The sequence below is a fragment of the Haliaeetus albicilla genome, chromosome 7, assembly GCF_947461875.1.
Source record: "Haliaeetus albicilla chromosome 7, bHalAlb1.1, whole genome shotgun sequence".
Taxonomy (NCBI): domain Eukaryota; kingdom Metazoa; phylum Chordata; class Aves; order Accipitriformes; family Accipitridae; genus Haliaeetus; species Haliaeetus albicilla.
The window spans coordinates 18,287,322-18,308,232 of NC_091489.1; the positions used below are offsets into that span (position 1 = coordinate 18,287,322).

A 20,911-nucleotide genomic window follows, 5' to 3' on the forward strand; every position below is an offset into this window, starting at 1 on the left:
CACGCCTCATCACTATTCGCCATCCTTCTTTTTCAACAGCGAAGAATATACAAGTGGCATATCCTTATACTTTGCTGTCGTAACTACCACAAAAAACTACTGCTCAGGTCTCCTCGATACTTGCACCCTCTTGCTCCAGCCTAAGCTATCTGCTGTCAGGAGTGAAATGTTAAAGAAGGGAGAGAGGGCAGGGTGACTGCACAGTGGTCCTGGTCAAAATCACTTAAGACTCTTCAATTCTACTCAGTTGTTTAAGCTGGTTTGACTGTTTTAGCTAATTTGTGCCCTGGCAGTTTCATTTTTCTCTCTTCATCTCAGCATCAGCACCTTTCTCACACTTTTCCTGCTGATCAGTGGGTTAGAGAAGTCACCTGAGTAGAAGTTGAAGGAGTCAGTTGTGTTCAGCCTGGAGAAGGGAGCGTGCAAGGGGATCTAGTCATGGTCTTCCAGTACAAAAAAGGTGGTTGTGGAGAGGGAGGTGGAAGCACTCTTTCCGCAAGCATGCACTGTGACACGACAAGAGACGATGGCCACAAGCCGCTTTGGGGGAGATGCTCCTGGATGTAAGGGGGATTTTCACTGTAGGATCGATTAAACATTGGAATAGGCTGCCCAAGGAAGTGGCAGAATTTCCCACACTGGAAATACTCGAGATGAGGCTTGACAGGGCCCTGGGTAACGCTAATCTAAGGGCCTGCTTTCAACAAGAGGCTGGGCTAGTTGGTCTCCACAGGTCACTTGCAACTTAGATAATTCTGCAGTTCTGTATTTCCTTGTGTCCTCAGCTATCTTCTGTGCAATGATCAGTCATCCCTACCACCTGTCCCTGGTCTTCTCAGTATTATACAGCTTGTGCTGTGGCAGATCCTGTGATGCTCAGTCGTGCTAGAGGGATAGACATTTGTCTTCTCACTTGGAGACCTGTGAATAGCCTCGAGGCAATACCAGTAGTACAGAGTAAAATTAACTCTATCCCAGCTGAAACCAGGCCATGTCCCTGCTCTGAAATGAGAACATGTGACTGCCATTGGAGTCAGAAAGACTTAAAACTACTTTCCAGGTTCCAGATGGTGGGAGTACACATGCATGTGGGTTTTGTGACAGCCAGGTAGTGCCTTGGAAAAATGTCAGTACGCAGAAGAATGCTAAAGAATAGTGTGGCAAATCTGTACAGATGTGAAGTGACTCCAGATCTTTGTCTGGTTTTATATAAATAAATACTGCAGAGCCAGCCCATGAGCTTAGTACTGGCCTATGCTAACAAGCAACACCAAAGTGTGTTTTGGGGATAACATCTACCAGGCTGTGTTCCAGGTAAGGAATTTGGATGTAACCAAACTGGGGGTGGGGTGGAGAGGAGGGAAGGAGGTGAGGAGCGTTTAGACACGTGGAGCTGATGCCAGGTGGTCTCAGCACCAGGGAGAAGTCTCTGGCTCTTACTGTTTGGTAGTAGACATGTAGCCTAACCGCCCAGTCCCTAAGCCTGACCGCAGCACCGTCTTTCACTAATGCTTGGTTCAATACAAAGTCAAATTCTAGGATTAAAAATCTTGTTCCAGGTCACATTGATGAAGACTAGATGTATAATTAAAAAGAAAAAAAATATCTAACCAAACCAGCACAAAACCCCTTAGATTCCTAGGAAAAAACTGTTGCAGTCTGGGGCAAATTGCACAAAGAAAATGTCGTGGCTGCACAATACAAGGGCTGCTGCAGCTAGACCTCAAACTCCAGCAGCTAAGTCTTCAAGCCTGTGGAAATAAACCAAAAAAGCCAACATCCCAGTGAAGTTTCGGCATGATGAATTTGAGGTGGCAAGTGTTTCTCTGTTTTAGATGGAGAAGCTAAGGGCAAAAAGAGAAGTTTACAAAATGTCTGGCAGCTACTGAGGCTCGGCTGGTCAGGGAAGCAGCGGACTTCCCTTGGAGCTTGTTTGTCTTTTTATCCTTGGATGAACTAGCGTGCAGTACATTATGCTGCCTGAATGTAGGGGTTTGTCACGGTTAGCGCCGGGGGCTGTCCCGGGAATGTAGGAAGGCGACGGGCATGAATGGAGCACGCGGTGGTCGGAGGGGCTCAAGCCCGGTCTTCGGGAGACCTGTCGCTGCTCCTCTGGGCCTGGCCGGCCAAAGCCTCGCAGGAAAGGAGGTGGGTCTTTGATCTCTTTGTTGTAGCTGCTCCCTGGGAATTTGCTGAAATCAATGCCCTGTTTTCCTGAAGAAATGAATGGCTATGCCTAACTAGCTTTGTGAAGTGCTTGGGGAATTCACCGCTTCTGTTTATTGACAGCTGAAAAGGAGCACATGGTGCTGAATGGGTCCTCCTAGGGAAACAAAACAGAGCGGAGTTAGACTTAGTTGAACACAGGGGTGTTTGGAAAAGTCTGCCGAAGGAGGATGGCATGGTTCCTGCCACCTTGTACTAGCATAGCCTGACCTTTTACTAAAAATGCCATTTTAAATAAGGTAAGGATTGCTTTGATTTCCCATACGTAGTGTGATTATGAAATGTTTGCATTTTTGTTCTTGAGTGCAAAAACAGTGTTTGAACTGTATTCTGTCATGGGAAACACCTAAGTGACTTTTGTGCTGTTTCTAGCCTCTGTGTGTGTGTTCATTTGTTCTTTATCTAATGGTGATTAAAGAATATGAAAAGTAATGGGAAAAAATTTGGTATTTGGGTCTTGCAGTCAGGTCCTGAGCATCAGTCATTCAGGCAGGCTATTACATGCAATCCTTTGTGTCTTTGAGAATCAGCTGAATTGCATCAGATGATTTCTTGACTGGTATAAATTGCTGTGTTAGTACTTACGCACAAGGCAGTGACTAACAAGCAGGCCTGACTGGCAGAAAATCTGGGAATCTGAAATCCCTTGAAATGTAAGGATATATTTCCAAACCTCTGTTTCTATGCGTAGACTCAAAGCGAGAGATGGACTTAGCACTGCACTTGCTGGTCTTAGACGTACAGTTTTTTTGTAAAGACAGCAAAGAATAGCAAGAGGAGGATGATAATGAGGAAGCATTATTTTCTTCATGTGAGTCCAGAACAGTTTATCAGACCGAAGGAATTTGGTGTGTAATTCATATGTAAATTTTCTACTGAAAACAAGAGAACAAATCGCCAGAGTTTCTATATTAGTTTCTGTGGTGACTGAAGAAGATTTCTGAGCTCACATAGCTACAACTTTCAGGTGTGGCCCACTTAGGACTGCAGCAAAAAAAGTTAAGTAATGTCATTTCTTTAGTCAGTTTAAGCATAAGAGCAAGCTCCAAACAGAATTGCCGTTGTGCTGCCTCGTTCTTACATGGCAGTAGGAATTGCTGGGTTTGTGTTACGAACCTGATTAAAAGTGTCTGTGCATGTGTGCAGTTGTTTGAAAACTCTGGAGTAGTCCACTAATTTTGGGGGAAGTGCTTGGGAAGTTTCATGTTTTATCAGAGTCGTTTGTATTCCTCAGTCTGGCATTTTTCCCTCTGAGTGACTTTGAGCTAGTAATCTTACTAGTTTTGTCTCATTTTGCTCTTCTCTGCAGCGGACGACTCACCTGTTTTTCTTAGAAGCCTTGGGGCTCCATATGCAAACATGCTTTCTTTAAAATACTTTGTGATCCTGAAAATGAAAATACCTTGCTTGATTGTAGAGCGTCAACATTTTTGCATTTGACTTCCGCCTTTAAGTTTCCAAGATTTTCAGAGGGAAAAGCAAAAAAAGAAAATGCATTTATGATTCTGACAAAGATGTAAAAACACTAAGCTCAGGCAGCCTGATATTGATGTTTGTGGGCTCTGTTGTCGTCATTGTTATCCAAATGTGTCAGGAGTGTTTTCTGACCTCACTTAAGTGTATTTATACATGATAGGCATTGGAAGATGCTAAAATTTAAAGCTAAAGCTAATTTAAAGGTAACACTTAAGTTGGAAAGGAGGCTAATTTGTAGGTCATTTTAATGCTGTAATCTAGATGTGTTATGAAAATGTTGACTGGTGAGGGTTTCTGGGTAGTTGTAATGGTGTAAATATAAAAGAATTATGGTCATGAAAAGCTCAGTTGATCAGAGCTTTTTTAGTTACTGTAATGGAGAAAAGAGTAGATGATTCATGTGTGACAAGGAAGGTAGCATTTTTTCTCTGTCACTTGGACGATAAAGCAAGGCAGAGTGTGTTTGTTATGTTTAACTTAGTGGACTGGAAGGTGCTTAGCCAGGTGTGTGCAGGGAAGTACATGGGGATGTTTTGGCAAGATAGTTGTCCCTTTGCCTCTTCTAACATCAAGGATCTTTATAAAATATGAATATTGTTGTGACCTATTGGCAATGTTGAAGTGGAAGGAGTATAAAATAATTGATTTCCAACCAATAGAGTAAGATACACCAAATACAAAGTGGGATATGTGATCATACACAACTCTAAGTAAATATGCATGTTAAATGACCAGGGTTATACAAATACATATCTGAAGAATGGTGCATTTCCCCCAAGGTGATGCCTTTACCATCTGTTGGTCTTGTTCTTCGAGCTAGGAAAGTATGAAAATGGGAGCAAATTCTTTGTAATTTTGCTTTGCAAAGTTGCTTCTTAGATTCTAGTAATAGAGACTACTGTTATTTTTGTGACTTTTGGAAAAGTTTAAAGAAACTACAAATTAATCAGGAACGTAGAAAAAGTGTTTGGGTTTTATTTAATCTCAAACTAAGATGACTGTCAACAGGAGAATAAATAGGGCTTTACGGAGATACATTATAATTTGAGTTTAGAGTGCTTCATCCACGGAAAAAAATCTGCCATTTTTTCTAAACTCACAAATTTGTGCAACTCTCAGATGTAATTCTCCTATAATACTCTATAATTATGTACTTTGTAATTCTCTGTTTTGGAGAACTAGACTCAAGGCTGTCCTTATGCCTGAGGAGAATAGTTATTTTAAGGGAAATGTACTATACTGCTGCCTAATCTGTTGCTGCCAATTTTATTACCCGTTCTTAATCAGTCTGTTAAAGAAGCTCAGGTGGGCATAACTTCTTTAGTACAGTATCAGTCAAGATGTTAGATAGTTATCTTATGGTTCCCATTTAAAGTCTTTAGAGTAGAAAAAAGAAGTATATGTTAGATCTCAGGAAAAAGAGAACAAGTAAATGGAAGCACAGATACAACCTTGCACATGTGAGTATTTTTTTCACAGAAATACATTTTTGTGTCTGTTCAGCAGCAGAGCTTCCCAATGTCTATGTTTTTTTTTTAAAGAAGTCACTTCATGCCTTAAAGAAGGAGCATAATTTAACAGGATCATAAAGGCTAAGGATGAGAGTCTTCTGTCGATTTTGTTCCCAGAGAAGCTGGGAATCAAGCATCCTTTTCATGTTGGAAATTAGGCAAGTATAACAGAAGTTGTTGGCTCTGTCCTCTGTTATGAAGGTGATGCGTAGTGAGAACTAAAGCTGTTCTGCGAAGCTGTTAATGACCCTTCGTTTACAAAACCCAGTGCTTTTAAAAGACGACTCCTACATTTCAGTATTTTAAATATATGCTTTAGGATTCATTAGTCAAAAATCAAAAAATAACTTTTTTTTGTTCTCTTGGGTGAATTGGAATACCAGTAGGAGGTTTGGACAGTTCGCTGAGAAAGTTAACTGATTTTCCAGTTTTATTCAGACTTAGTTTCTGCTGAATGTAATACGGATTGGAGTGTTTTTTCAGGACTGGCCCTCCAAGGTCTCAGCCCCCACCAGTCCTAAGTGTCCATGTATTCACTTCTCCACACGGACTTCCTTCTTTCATAGCGCGGCTACTCGCACATTAGTAGAGCCGAGTGTACGGACTTCTACCTGCAGAAGTGGGTCCCATGGTTTTTACACTGCGCTTTTATTCCCAGTGGCTGTAGCTTGCTTCATTTAGTTATAACTGCCTCTAAAGACCTCAAGTTCTCCAGCCACAGGATGAATACAGCCCGCTCTGTCATGCCAGGCTTCCTCATTGCGTCCTACAGTAAACTCCTATTTCCTTCTCCAAACCGTGTCCACCTGCCTGGTTCTTTCTACCAGTAAGCAGCTAGAAATACATCCCAGCCACTAGCATCTTTGCTGGGAAAGTTCCTGCAAGCCCATGTTGGAAGTTGTGTTCAAGTGGAAGAACAAGAATCAGTTTGGGCTGGTTTCCTAAGGAGAGGTGGCTTTTGTCACCGAGCCCTCCACCAGTCTTCTCCGCATGACATCTGGACTTGGTGGCCAGTAACAACCAAATTCAGGGAAGGACAGAGAGACCCAATCTAAGGTTCCCTTTTAAGGGAATGTTGCAAGGGTTGGAAGTATTTCAACTAATTAATACTAAGCATTAGTCATTAGAATTGCTGCACTTCGTTTATCAGAATTGGAGCTGTGGTGTTGACCTGCCGTGGATAAAATCGTTGACTGTATTAATGCACTTGATATAGTGTGTGTGGCTGCATGCATGTGTATTTATACATACATACATTTAGGAAGATAGAAGTGCTTGGGTTTTTTCTGCTAGAGCAAAGATAGAAGATGCTGGTGTCTCTGTTAAATTGCAGTAGTAGCATTAACATTATACACTAAAAGGTCTGACACTAAGATATATCAACCAGCCTGCCACAAACCTTCCTAAAAGAAAAGTGCTTGAGACCAGTTAAAGCTGCTTTTGCTGTGGGAGGTAAAACTTGTGCTGTGGGAGATGTAGATTAGGGGGTCCAACATGTGGCTCAGGAGCCACAGGGTGCTTATGAGCAGTTTGAATATGACTCTCTTGATGGCTGTCTGTATTTCTGTGGACAGGGGAATCTTAGTTTTGCTGTCTGCAGTATGGAAGCAGTGCAGTTTGGACAGTGCTAGTGAAGACCTAAAGCAAGAAGGTGTCGCAGCCAAGGAGCCCCAGTCTTGCACCGGGACTAGCTGCTGCTGGCTGCTGGGGGAGATGGGCAGAGGGCTTGGCTCGCAGGAAGCTTTTGCTGGCCGTTTTGTAGGACCAGGCTATGTTAACTGAGGGTGTTTCTCATAAAAAATAGCAGTTGTTTCTGTGAATTTGCTGTTATCCTCCTTCCCTGTTTCTGGATCTAATTTTATATGATTTCATGCCAAACCAGTAGAGGGAGAGGGAGAGAAGGAAAAGAAAAAAAAACCTGAAAAATCCAACTGCATTTTTCAGTTTGATTGTTTGAAATGTATTCAGCTTTCAGCAGTGAGAGAAGTCTCTTTGTTTGTACTGATTAGAAGGTATTACACGCAAACTATGGGAGGTGACTTCTCTTGAACTGTGCTTGTTAGGTAAGTGGGTTCTGATAGCAAGCAAACCCGATGTGGTGCACCAGAAATGTGACGTGTACATTTTAGTCCCAAGAATAACCAGAAGGTGATTATTTTTTTAATTATCTTTCAATCAAACAATGATTTGAATCAATCAATGCTTTGATCTCAAGTCATTTTTAGATGAGTGAACCTACGAAGAACTTTGATAAACCAGTAGCTCAGACTGCAGAGTGAAGTTTACCTTGATAATCACACCTACATACTTTCCCCGCTGTTTGGTTTGTTAGGTTTTTTTTTTTCTTTAAGTTTGCAGGAAAGTCCTATAAGTTACTGCCCTTTCAGGTGTTTAAACAGCGAAGGTAACTATTTCTTTTCCTCCTAGCTACGAAGTTTGTAAGACACAGCAGAGCACAGGTATCCTGCTGCACAGGCTTCGTGGGAACCCGCTGAAGCTGCTGTGTGTAGTCACATTGCCGAATTTCACAGCTTGGCTGTGCTCTTTGAGGCTTCTCTAACTGTTTTGCTCCTAAGATTTGCTAAACGGAAGGAGCACAGTAGAAAGTCTCATTGGGATTGGTGGGAGGATGACTTTTTATGGGAAGCTGGTTAAATTCCTTCTGGCTATGCCTGTTGTAGTACTTCATGGTCACCAGGCGAAAGACTTACTGTTCCCAGATGTGTTTGACTGTCATGATTACTCCCTATTAGGAGCTAGTAATGAATCATAGTTGTTGTTATCTTTTATATGTTTGTATAACAAATAGTTTTGGAGTTCTGAAGAGTTTACATACTGGAACTTGTGTCTGACAGGAAAATGCATGCGTGCTTTGCGTTAGAAGATTTCTTTACAGTCAGATAAGTGCTGAACCTCCCTTCTAGAGGCATCCTTCCATAAGAACTGCTGTGCTGGACAGGATTGTACCTCTGTGAGGCAGGAGCGGGTGCCTTGACAGATGATCTCCCACTGCTTGAGACCCAAGGACGTACCCTCCCTCCGAATCTTCTTCCCTCTTGGGAACAAAGGCAGGGGCACCAGGAGGATGGAGGCGAGGTGAAGGAAAGCGTTACTGCAGATCAGCGCCTGGGTCAGGATCCCAAAGCGCGGGGCTCACCCGCAGGGCTGGGTCCCAGTTTTAGGGAATTAGCTCGGCCTGCCGGTCTGACTGAATGTATGGGGTGGCAATAAGGCATGTTTGCTGTTTTATTTCTCTGTTTCTGTCTCCAAATATAGTAACTCATTTTTTAAGTTTTACATTTTAGTAGAGTGAGGTCATGTTTCTGTGAGTATGTTTAATGTTAAGACTGATTGCTGGGATGTTTGCAAACCACCTACCGTTCTCCTCCCCGGGGAGAGGGGGCCCCAAAAGAGGCATAGGCGTTTACTCGCAGGGTGCCACTCACCCCTGCGCAGGGCCAGGACTCCTTCTCCCCCTCCTCCAGCATCTCAGGGGCTCTGGTCCCCTCGCCTGCAAGCCCGGGAACGGCAATCAGCAGCCAAGTCCTTGGTAAGGCAGCTGATGTTGCTCCAGCAGCATGTCCCACAGTGTCTGTGCTGGTGCCGCCAGGTAGAGACTGCGAGGCTTCAAGGTCTCTGTGTGTCAAAGATGTGGGAACTCACTGCTTGAAATCTATTGAAAGTTTCCCTCTCAAGCACGTAGGAATGCCTCCCCCTGCTTCTCTTCTGGGGGGGGTGTTATTTTTGGCTGTGGGGTTATGGGAAATACAATACCTGCTTCCCAAATAATACACTGTGTGGTGCATGAAAGTGCAAGTTTTTTCAGCCTTTGCTCAGGTGAGCAATTACGATTGCAAAGTCAGCCTGGTGTGTGGTTTCCTGATGTATTTATTTTTTTCTTTTTTTCCATGCAGAGCTGAGCAGTTGTAACTCTCTGCTAATACAAAGTTTTGTTGTATGAGATAGAAGAGGCATGAAAAGGAGACATTGAAGAAATGTTCGCCTATTTTTGTGTTGGACTAGGGATCAGTTATTACAGTTAAAAAGTGAAGATCAGTCAGTAGGGTATTTAGCATGAGAAAATATCAGAAGTTAACGGGATTTGAAAAAAATTATTCTGAATTCTATTTTACTATAATACAACTAGGATGAATTATTGATCAGTTAAGAGCTTCAGCATCTTTCTAAACGCACTTTGTGCATCAAACCTAGGACATGTAAGGCTTCTTTCATAAAAACTTTTTTACAGATGAAATGTGTGCCAGTGGCCCACAATAATGGGAAAATAACTTAGGATTAACTGTGTGCTAACTGAGTACTTTGAATTTTGTGCCAGATAAATTATATTGTAGAACAAGGTTTTCAAGCTTTTCCAGCAAGGAGTGCTGCAGAACAAACCAGAGGGCAGGAAAACCTCATGTACCTTTGTGTAAGAAGAACCAAGACTGACATACTGCACATGCAGTGTATCTTAGAAAATGTCCACAAGGTATTTTTGCAGCATTCCTCTACGTGAAAGCTGAACAAGGCTAACGGAGCGGTATGATTTTACTCTGGGATAAATTACTGTTGTTTGCTATGCAAATCTTATGATTGTAATTAGGCTAGGATTTGGACTGCTATGTACACTGATCTTTGTTCCCTCGGCACACGGGAGCTAATTCTAATGCTACAAAACAGCACAGCAAATGTTGAGCACTGCTCAGCTGGACGATCGTTTCTCGTGGGGAGTCCTTGCTCGAAGTGGACGTTTTGAAAGGAATGATTTACCTCTGCCTTCGCAGGGCACGTAAATCATACCGCAGGCACCTTGTGGGCCACTGAAGTGTTCAGATACTGCAAAGTCTCGCTTGAAAGTAGGGGTTGGAGAATGCAGGAAGGACTGCCTGATAGACATCTACTTTTTAGCAAACTCGTTTTAAAAAGTGGTGTTCTGCTGCCGCTGATTGGCTAAGGAGCTGGTGGTATGTTCGAGCTGCTACGACAGTGATTGCAGTTCCTAGTATGGCTATGTATAGCTCCTGTTATCTCTGCAGCCGGACTTTGTGTAACCGCAGCCTGTGGCTCCTTGCCCACGCTAATGAGCTCTCCCCGAGGCTGGGCTTGCGCTTGTGGGGGTGGCACGGCGCTCGGATGGTGCTGCTGTTTTGCAAAGCTGAGTTTGTTAACTGTGTTCCAGCCTAGCTTGCCCGAGCCACTGTGCCACCTTGGCTACTGCTGGCCGTGGGAGCTCATCCCCGCGCAGCGTGGCCAGCCCCAGAGCCGCCTGGAGGACAAGGCAAGCTGCCCGCCGCAGCTGCCAGGCTGTAGTCTGCAGCAAAGGAGAGCTGTCACCTAGACGTGCACTGGGGGGAAGTGCCAGCATAGTGAGGACGGTACAGGTGAGCCACGCTCGCAACCCGTTCTCTTGCCTGGGAACGTGGCTGCCGGTGTTTCGGTCAGCCCATGTGGTGGGAGTGCATCCGGCAGGCAGCGGGTGGCGTTTTCCCGGTGACCCAAAGAGCAAGGGGAAGCCATAGCTGCCGACCATGGTTCCCGATGGCTGGGCAGAAGTGGGAGTAGGTGCATTCAGGGCTGCCAGGCTGGGGGCATACAGGAGATGTACCCTTCTCTTAGCGGGTCCAGCGGTGGTTTGCAGGGTGTGGTAAGTGTGATAAGGTGGTGGCTGCACACCCGTAACCTAGTTGGAGTCTGCACCCACACCCGTGCTGGGGTCTTCTGTACGCGTGCCTTCCCGCTGCTGCAGTGGAGTTCAGCAAAATAAAAATCTTACCAGCTGCAAGATCTACTATCTTGTGTAGTTTTAACTACAGAGAGATAAAAAAGGCATTATTTGGAACTTTTTCAGTCATTGCAAAGACATGGAGAAAGAAGGAAAAAATACCCTCTAGGGGACAATGTAGCACTGCTGCTCTAAAGATATAGTAAATGACACGATCTGTTTTTTAACAGCTTGTAACTCCTGTGAATCTCATTTATTTCTTTGTGTTGCCTACTCATCTAAATCACAGCAAAGCAGAGGAACAGAGGCAGTTTTACTTTTTCTTGCATGCTTGCACATTATCAAGTATTCCTGTAAACATGACATTGAATCTGTTAATTTTGTTTGTGTAAATAAAATTTAAGGGAGCAGGGAAACTGTAAAAGCATCAAGTGAGATACTAAAGTGACTAACAAAAAGCATAAAAAATCTTCTTCACAGAAAGTAATTTTTCTAACCAAGTGTATCTCATTCCTAGTGCTAATACAACAAAGTGTGTTCTTTCCCTAGCTGGATGCTCCATATTTCAGAAGAGGTTAGAGTGTGTTCTGAGGCTGTTGTTGAAAAAATTACATTTTACCTAAGCAGCCAAGTTAAAAGGGGGCATAAAATCTGTGTGAGCTTTGCAAACCGGTGCCGTGCTGCAGCTATGATAATGCATACATTCCTTTGCCAACAGCATCTGTAATTTAGCATTGAAATACAAAAGATCATGACTTGGGTCTGCAATTATCTCTGAGGAAGAATGTGAACTTGACAGTTTTGCGCTGTTAGTTTAGGGGGAAGAAATTACAAAGACCCCCATTCGCCAGAGTAGTCCCTAAAGTTGTTATATTTACAGTGGTCCAATCCTGTGCTTCTGGTACACCTGGCAATTTTTAGCGTGCAATAAATTCAGAGTCAGGGGACTAACATGCTGGTGTGGGGTCAGAAATACTGTGTAGTGAATGTCGTTCCAGGATGCCTGTTAAATAACTAAGTCATCTAGTTATCTTCATATCCCATGTAACAAAACACAGAAAATCCTAGAACACGCCTTGGGCAGCTGCGGATATTTCAGGGTGCCGCACAGCAATGCCCAGTCAGAATCCCAAGCCATACTAGCAAGCTGCTTAAAAACCCCTTCCAGCTCTGCAGCTAATTTAATTCAGTGCTAGCTGACGGCTTCATCATGCCAGTTAGGCCTGCCACCTGGGGAGCCGTCTCTGGGGCCGATAAGCTCAGTGGCATGCTCAGCACCCATTCGGATGCAGAGCGGTCCCTGATTTTGGAGGAGTGCCTGCCCAGCATCCACACCGCATGAACTGTTTCAGACATTACATCTTGGATCTGGAGAACGAAGGAGGGTTAGCTAATGGGGCACTAGTGCCAAATTTGGAGGCCAATTCAAGGGAGACTCTTTTTCTGTTTTCCCTTCCCGTGAGCTGCCCACCCTGGGGCCTCTGTGGTGGGCACTGCCCCAGGGTGGCTGGAAGGTTTGCTCAGGAGCACGGTAGTGATGAATCACAGAGGCATGGCATGGATTGATAAGGTCGTGTACTTTACGATTAGATACATCCTCCCTCTAACAGCAGTTCTTTGTCTCCATTTTGCTTTTGGTAATGTTATTTGGCAGTTTGCATACGACTCTCCAAGCAGGAGCTATTTGACTTGAGACAAAGTCGCTATTATTCTAGGTAAGCTCAGGAAGCCCTCAGAATTTTGTTGCCCTCAGAAGACATAGATTGTTGGCAATTTATTTAAAAGCCAATTAAGTTAAATGACCAAGAAAATATTTTTTTCCTTGCAGCCTAGCTGTAAAGGACTTTCAGGTACATAAAATGGTGTGTAACAAGAAAAATCTGCCTTGCAGCTGTATTACTTAACTTTTCGTGCATTTTAAGTGATGGCTGTACAGCGGCATGTTCTGTATCTGTAGCACTAGCAAAAAAAATCACATATTTCAGCTATTCATAGTGCAGGTGTATAGTCCGGGACCCATAGCAAAAGAAAACTATTACATGGTCCCCAAATTATTGAAAAATATGGACTACTGCAGTGCTTGCAGCCTGACCAACGTGCAAGTCTACCTGCTCATCTAGAGTTGATGGAGAGCCCAAAGAACTCAGTAGGAGCACTTCAGGCTTATTTGGGGAGATTTTGGACTAGACTCTCGAGGCGTGTAATTTAGTCAAGTGCCTACTTGTGTTTACAAACTGAAGCCTTTTTGAGATACCCTGAATATGGCATTTATGGTGTTTCTCTCTTTTCTCAAAGAGCATCTCTGATGTCTCTCCAGGCAGTGTCTCCTGAGCCCTTACGCTTCTCTTGACCTCTCTGGCTCCGAGCCCCTGTCTGTGGTGAAGCCTCACCTCTCCTGCCCCGGTCTCTGCTACAGTGTCCCGTGGCTCCCTTGGAGTCTCTTGGCTGTTCTGGCTCCCCTCCTCTGCTCCTTATTGTCGCTTACTGAATAGACTTGCTCAGCAGAGTTTTCAGAAGTAAAACAAAACGAGGTAGTCATGGATGACCAATATCAGCTTTTCCTTTTAACTCGGTCATACAGCGTTGTTGGCTCGCTGGTTTGGTTTCTACTGTCTATAAAAAGGTTTTGTGCGAGAAGTCCTCTTTTTCCCATCGCCCTGTGTGACACCAGTGCCGGGATGACCTCCTTCTGCTGGAGAGTGTCACTGCTCAGTTGTGTCGCGGCTCCGTATGGGTTTCCCTGGCAACCAGTTTGAGCTACGCTGAACCAAAAATACCTCACTGTGCTGGGGGAAAGTCAGTTTGCAGACATGTATTTCTCATTAATGACTTCTCTGGATGGTTCGTGTGTTCAGCCTGCAGATGTCATTATTGTGAACCGATGACTGGGGGATGCGGCGTGCCCCTTTTGCTTACTTCCACAGGCAGCACAGTCTACCAGAAGGCTGCCCTTGTGTGATTGTCAGCTGAGTTGTGAGTGTAAGACCCATCGCAGTCATTTGTTAAGGTACACTGAGGGTTTCGTGTTCCACTAAGAATGGTCTGTGCAGGCTCACAAAGTCACAGTGATCTTTCTTGGACTCCTTGGATCTCTGCAAGTCACCTTGGTTATTACTAGCAATTTTGCCCTTCTCATTTCTATATAAATATATGCACCTTGGTTTATAGGTGTGCATGCTGTGAGCTCCAGTTTTGCTGCCATCCTAGTCTTCAAAGGCACGGTTTGTGACACCTCCAGATGAACGTGCATATAAATCTTTGGAGGTCAGGACCCACCAATTCGCACAGGAGAGAATGCACAAATTGGAAGTGTTATTTCAAACCTTCCTAGTTCAGTTTTGACTTGCAGATAATCTTTTTGCTACCTAATGTAGAACAGTGGTGTGAAGAAAAGCATTGGTAATTCAAGATGTGTTCTCAAGGTGACAAAATTAGAAGAGACTAAGTTGGAGAGCAGTATGTCCTTTTTAGTAACGGGTTCCCTTTTCTGGATTTGTAGGGTGTGAGGATTGCGGTAAAAGCCTTGTAGGAGAATGCAAGCTCCACGGACCACTCATCAGGGCTAAAGATAGGGTTATTCCTAGCCGAGCCCGTCTCACCCTACCTCATTACCTCACTTTGCGAGTGTTGGAGCTGCGAGCTGGAAACCAGCAGAGTAAGTATTTTAGCTCTTTTTCCCACATTTGAGAAAGAGGAGGGAAAAGTACTAACGCTGGCTTGTTTTCATGAATAACTCAAGGCATAATCACTGGGTATTAACAGTATGAAGACTATTTTCAGCTGAGCACAGCTGAAGCTCACATTCAGCTACTGGTTTTTATGACTGATTTCTAGTAGCTTTCATGCATAGACTGACAGCAGGACATTAGCCAGAGCTGGTGTGACATTTAGCTGTGAGCAATCAGTTAGCTCTGTTCAGTCAATACAAGTTTAATGAATGTTGAATTTGTATCTAATAGTAGCAGCCATGCACTATTACATTTTTTTTTCTTTTCCCCAAACACGCAAAACAGGAAAGAGTATTCAATAAGAGGTCAGAAACAAAATGGTAAATAACATCCCTCATCTACCCCCTGCAAACTCCTGAACACAGGGGGTTAATTTACCTTTTGCCGCATCTTCAGTTCCTGTTGTAGAAAGACTGTTTTTCCTTCTGAGGGCAGGGCAATTTCAATGCCCAAACTTGAAAAAAGGAACAACATCCTTAGCGTGCAAATTTTCCACAGCTACTTGTGTAAAATTAGTCCTGGCTAGATTGCATTTCAGAAGGAGAATGACAAGATGCCACAATAGTGTTGCACCATTGGTATTAGGCAGGGGAATAACTAGAATGATTAAGATGGCTAATGTTGTGTTTTTATAGATTCTCTCCACGCATATTGGGAGAGAACAACCTTGTAAATTATGCCAACAGGCAGGCCGCTATGATAACATCAGCTTGCAGATTGAAGGATATCAACACATACTTGAGTTGCATACTCAGTTTAATATCCTGTCATGGATTTTAGGCACTTTTGTATTCAATGTAATACCCATTTTTAAAAAATCTCTGTACATATTTACATCCTTTTTAGATTCTTCCCATTAGAATTATTTACCTGGGTTATTTGTCTAGAAGAAGAATTCATGTGTTCTGCACTATTGTTGTTTACCTCCATTTTCACAACTGTAAATATACAAGAAATAGCTTGTGATGTCTATATTAATACTAGACTGGTCTTTTTTTATTCACAGTCCTTGGAGTATTTGCAAAGAAAGTAATACAGAAGAGAACACAGTTTGGTCCTTATGTTGGTCAACTGTCTACAAAACTGACCCGCTATGATGAGAGCAGGCTAGTCCTGCAGGTAAAAACCCAGTGACTTACTATGAAGTGCATATGTGTCTTTAACAGTTCATATGTATTTATGTATTTTAACTGGTCAATTTGCCATCTGATCTAGTTAATTAATCATACTTCTGATCTGTATGTATGGATGTAAATCACATTAGACAGCACAGCATAACCTGAAATACCAAAATGTTCCTGTATATTGTGTTTTCTAGAAGCTTCCTTTCCTGCTTTCTAGTTTTACCGCTTCCAGGGTGAGGTACCTATCAGTCGAACAGCTCTTGATAAACTTTTCACAGAGCATGGCTCCAGAAAGTATCCAAGGATAGTACTGTCTTCCCAGATAAAACAAAAGGATTTGTACTTAACACCATGCCACTGGGAGGGTTGAGTTTGTGCACTGTGTTAGCAATAGTGGCAGAAATACGTGCTAAAGCACCTGTTTAGTAGGGAGGAACATTGCAGGGATGGGGAAACACTTCTTACTGATGTATTATATATAAACTTCGACACACAGTGCACTAACTCAGTTTATTTAGTCAGATGGTTATTTAGGGCTGGTACCATCCCTTGCTGCATGCGCAGATACTGATCGTCTCATCTGGACTGTGACTCTATTGTTTGTACTTTACCCAGCACAAATAGTGGCCTCTCAGGACTAGCCTAGCTTAGACATGTCTACATGCACATCCTTTCCCACAGGAATTCCTTGGGAGTGATAGTTGATTGTAATCCTCTACACTGGGTCATGGCTGGGCTCACCTCTCTGTCATACAGCAAGTGCGTGGTCAAGCCACAGCCTCCGTCAGGACTTCCCGACAGGTCACGGTTCTTCTAGAGCCTGCATTTCGTATCAGGCTCTCTCACCCCCAGGAGAGAGGGACCAGCAGCAGCTGTCCTGTGACATGCTTTATGTCTTCATTTGAGTTCCCTCCAGAAGCTTGGGACTGGAAAACACTGTGTGTTGTGGAGGAAGGCATACAGATACTTCTGTAATTTCATTTGAGAGCAAAAGTAGTAGCTTCAGTAATTGCTATAAACTTCATTTGCTCATGGAAGTCATGGGAATGGTCTGCCAGGAAAGCAACGCTGTCCTGTGGGATTTTCATGGCATGTTGACACCAGAGAGGATTTGTTCTTCTCCATAACTAAATCGTTTCTGTCTTTTTATGAGACACTTTAATTTTTGCAAATGCAGAAACCTTATTTCTCTAACAAGTTTGTGAGCATGGATGAGCTAAGCACCCAGTTCCTTACTCTTCAAGCCATAGTAAACCACACCCTGTCCTTTATCAGTCAGCCCCACTTGCTTAAGAGTATACAGTGATAAGCACAGCTCTGGCTGATGAATGGACTGTTTCTTCAAAAGAGGAGACTAGAGTCCCAGGTTTCCTACGTGACAGCAGTAGCTGCCTTGACTTCTCCCTAGCAGCATTCTGAGTATGTGACCAAACTTGTCCAACAGGCAGGTGTTTTCATCAGAAACCTGACGAAGTTAGATAAAATAGTTCCCAGAAGCAATGGAAATGCAACTTTTTTTGCAATTAATTGCTCAGTTACGTGGTTAGTAGAACAGATGCGTGCTGTGCTGACATACGTTGTGCAGCTTCAGCTGTCTGTGTTCAAGACTATATTGCAGAAAAGCAACTGTCTTGCATGAGGTTGTGAGTGTTTGGCTCGTAGAGGCATTCCCTTGGAAAGGAATCTAGGAAGAATGAATTAAAGCAATAAGAAAGAGATCTTTCTGGCACAATTGTTCGTTTGTATTTACTTTTGCATTGTTAAGGGGAAAAAGAGAATGCTGTTAAAATGCCATTATATTGTATGTTACCTCTCTGGACTTATACAAGTTACACAATTGTTCCATGCAAAATGTAACATTAATATGGCACTAAAGTTCGAGATTATCAAGAACTCAGGAAGTACATTAAGGCAAAAAGCTTATCTTTCTACCTGCCTGCACTTAGTTCTTATAATATTATCTTTACATAACATAAAAATGATGATATATAAACTGGAAAAACATACAAAGGCCTACAGTTATTTTAGTAGCTGGGTGCTTGGCAGGGATTCGTTCTTCACTTTCTTTTGTACTCGCTATTCTTTAAGAGTGATCTGTTTCAAAACAACCATGATTTCAAAGGACGTATGACCAAGACAGGGTACATAACTGACAGCCATGATTCCAAGTTAAAGAAAACTAATGTGCCTCTATACAGGAGCTGGTTTTATCATGTTCTTTCTCCTGTCCTCCCCCTTTGTTTCAGGTATTGAAAGATGGAGGGAAGTACTTTCTGGACACTCCGAATGAAGACTGTGGAAACTGGATGATGTTTGTCCGGCTAGCCCGGAACCAAGAAGAACAGACCCTTGTGGCTTATCAGCACTGTGGAGAAGTGTACTTCACAACTGTTAAGGTAGTTAAACCCACGTTGCTTCACCTGTCATCCAAATGGAAGTTTATAGGCAAAGGTTCTGAAAAGCTAACCCTTTTACAGGTGAAAGATTGATTATATTCTGCCAGCTGGATCTTTATTACATACCACCTTTTATATCGCTTAATCTGTAGTAAAGCAAGCAGTGTATGGGGTTTTCCAGTAAAAGGTGGTGTGTACTTGCTGTTGTGGGTAGTGAAGAAACTGAGCAGAGAGAAGCAGAAATGTCATTCATCATGGCAGTGTTTAAACATGAATGTTGTAAAGTTCTTCAGTGCCAGATAGGTACATGGTGAGACGATCTAGCATTGTTACATTCAATGGTACTTCATCCTGGAAAGAACAAACACATTCCCTTCCTTTATTACATTTTTGGACACATGTATTCTGAGCACATTACCAGGTGCTCAGGAACAGGGTGCTAAGTAGAATCTTTATGTATTCTTTTCCACGCTCATTAAATCTGAAGACGTAACTGCAGAGCTTACAATACTGCAATGTTGCCATGAAACTATCAGTTTATGTTAGAGATTCTGGACTGCATCTTCGCCTGAGGAGAGAGAATAAAGTACTCTGTATTTATAAATGACACTGGAACGTACAGTCTCGGTTTTTGTTGTTTTGGCCACTTTCTCAGGCAAAGTTTGTTTTAACCAGAACTTACTCTTTTGTACACTTAGGAAACTGAAGTCTGTATGTTGAACATTCATTGTTTTCCTTTTTTATTCTTAAGTTAATGCTTGTATATCATTGTAAGCAACATTAAAAATTAAAAAAAGGAGAGAATATTAGTTAAAAGAAGTTACTGTGGGAGTAAAATGCAGCATTTCAATTTCATTTCCAAGATTGGCATGCATTTCTGTGGGATAGTAGCATTTACTTTTGTTCCTCCATTTTTGTTTCTCCACCTGCACAGTGAGAAGAATACTTACCACGCAGTGATGATGTGAGAATAAGTTAATAGTGATAACATTTTACACCTTCAGAGTCTTTTATAACAGTATGAAGTATAGTTGCTTTTGAATTAATACTAAAATAATTATTTAAAAAAACGAAAATCAATGTAAAACAGTATATGCTAATCTGAGACATTGTTTAGGCTGTGTTTGAGATTCTGATGCAATCCGTACCATTTGAGATTTCAAATTGATTTTAAATGCGTGCTGCACTTGTAGAACTGTCAGGATTAATAATACTATATTTGGGAAGCATGAACAAATGCTCTTCTAAGAAGTTGTAGTTATGAACTGGTAACTTAAAATTTCCAGTATAATTTAAATACTATTGAACCAGCTCTCTGCTGACTTCAGCAGAACTCTGCTCATTGGCATTAATGGAGAGTTGCATCCTATATACTGACATGAAGAGTATCTTAGGATGATGAATGTGTCTTGGAACCTTTACTGTGCTGTGTATCATAGGGAATTACTTTGGGTTTGTTTCTGCTAAATCCCAGTATCATTCATGGTACTGTGGCATCCTGCAGATTTTGTCCTGGTCAGCAAAAGTGATAGCCTTTTGCTACACTTAGGCACACCCTGCTGGTCATGGTGTGAGGCTGCCTTAGGCCTCATTATGAAGATATTTTCTCAAGATATTTTGAATAAAGTCTGTTAAGTTGGGAGTAGAAAGATTGGCTCCTCTCCCCACTGTTTTTACAAAGAGATGGGATTTCAGTGACATAAAACTGCAGCTACAAAAGCATACATGTAAGTGGCACACCAACAGCACCGTTAGCATACTTGCTGACCTAATGACTGCAGTCCCAAAAAGAATAGAATTATGAGGAAGTAAAAATTGTCCACGGTTGGTGTCTGATCACAGGAGAGTTTCACGTGAGTGCTGCCATAGCTTTCTCTTACTGTCACAGGTGAGACAGACTAAATCAACAACTTGTAGTGCATTTGGATACTGGTGTTTAATCTCAGTTTTACTGAGATGAGAGATGAGAGCTTTTACCTTACTTGACTGTTTGACGCACTGATGCACTTGCTCTCCCTCCAAAGTCACATTGACTAGGTCTCAGCTTCCCACAGAGGAGATTGCCGCTGGTCCAGGAATGTCAGGCAGAAAGTCATGACAGTATCGTGCTGTGTGGCTGTCGGTGGGTACCAGTCTCAGGTGTCACTGGTCAAGGTCCCGAGGCATCCCCAGACATTTGTCTCTGTGGAGCTCCCCCAGGCTTGGTTTTCTCCATCTAAATAGACTATATGCAGGAGCACAATGCATGATCGGCCTCCTAGTTGGTGGCTCTGCCTCATGTCCTGTATTGAGCGGAGAATTCAGCACATACCATTTCTGTTTAGGCCAGGTGTTATCAAAACATACAACCAACCCATACTGGTTGTGGTTAGCAAGCAGGCTTGTGCTTGGGAGTTCAAAAGTTCAGTTTTCGACATTATACACACAATTACCTGTCACCTGTCAGCATTCACAACCTAAGTTGTCTTTCATCTACCATGCTTGTCCAACACCGATGTTATAAGTGCATTTTAAGATGTCGCATTTTGTGGAATAAGACTTAGCTGCTCTCCTTCCAGGCTAGTTCTCTGCAGTTGCACGAGTTTAGCTTAGTTAAAACTACAAGTACAGTGCAGATTGGCTCTACACCCGTTGCAACAATGTCGTTTTTTATTTAGATGAAGAAAATTGTGTACAGGGCCAGGGAGTCATATAAATCATGACCCCAAAGTTAGTTTTCTCCTTTGCT

The 20,911-nt window shown here is 42.8% G+C and overlaps 1 protein-coding gene across 4 annotated transcripts in view; it reads left to right on the forward strand.

Moving 5' to 3' along the window:
- The window catches only part of PLAGL1 (PLAG1 like zinc finger 1), a 59,248-nt gene that overhangs the window by 28,905 nt on the left and 9,432 nt on the right, over positions 1-20,911 (forward strand). For all 4 annotated transcript variants that reach the window (XM_069787136.1, XM_069787139.1, XM_069787137.1 and 1 more), the window contains exons 3-5: positions 14,435-14,590; positions 15,670-15,782; positions 18,034-18,183. In XM_069787136.1, the coding sequence (XP_069643237.1) occupies positions 14,435-14,590; positions 15,670-15,782; positions 18,034-18,183 (419 nt within the window). The remainder of the gene's footprint in view (positions 1-14,434; positions 14,591-15,669; positions 15,783-18,033; positions 18,184-20,911) is intronic.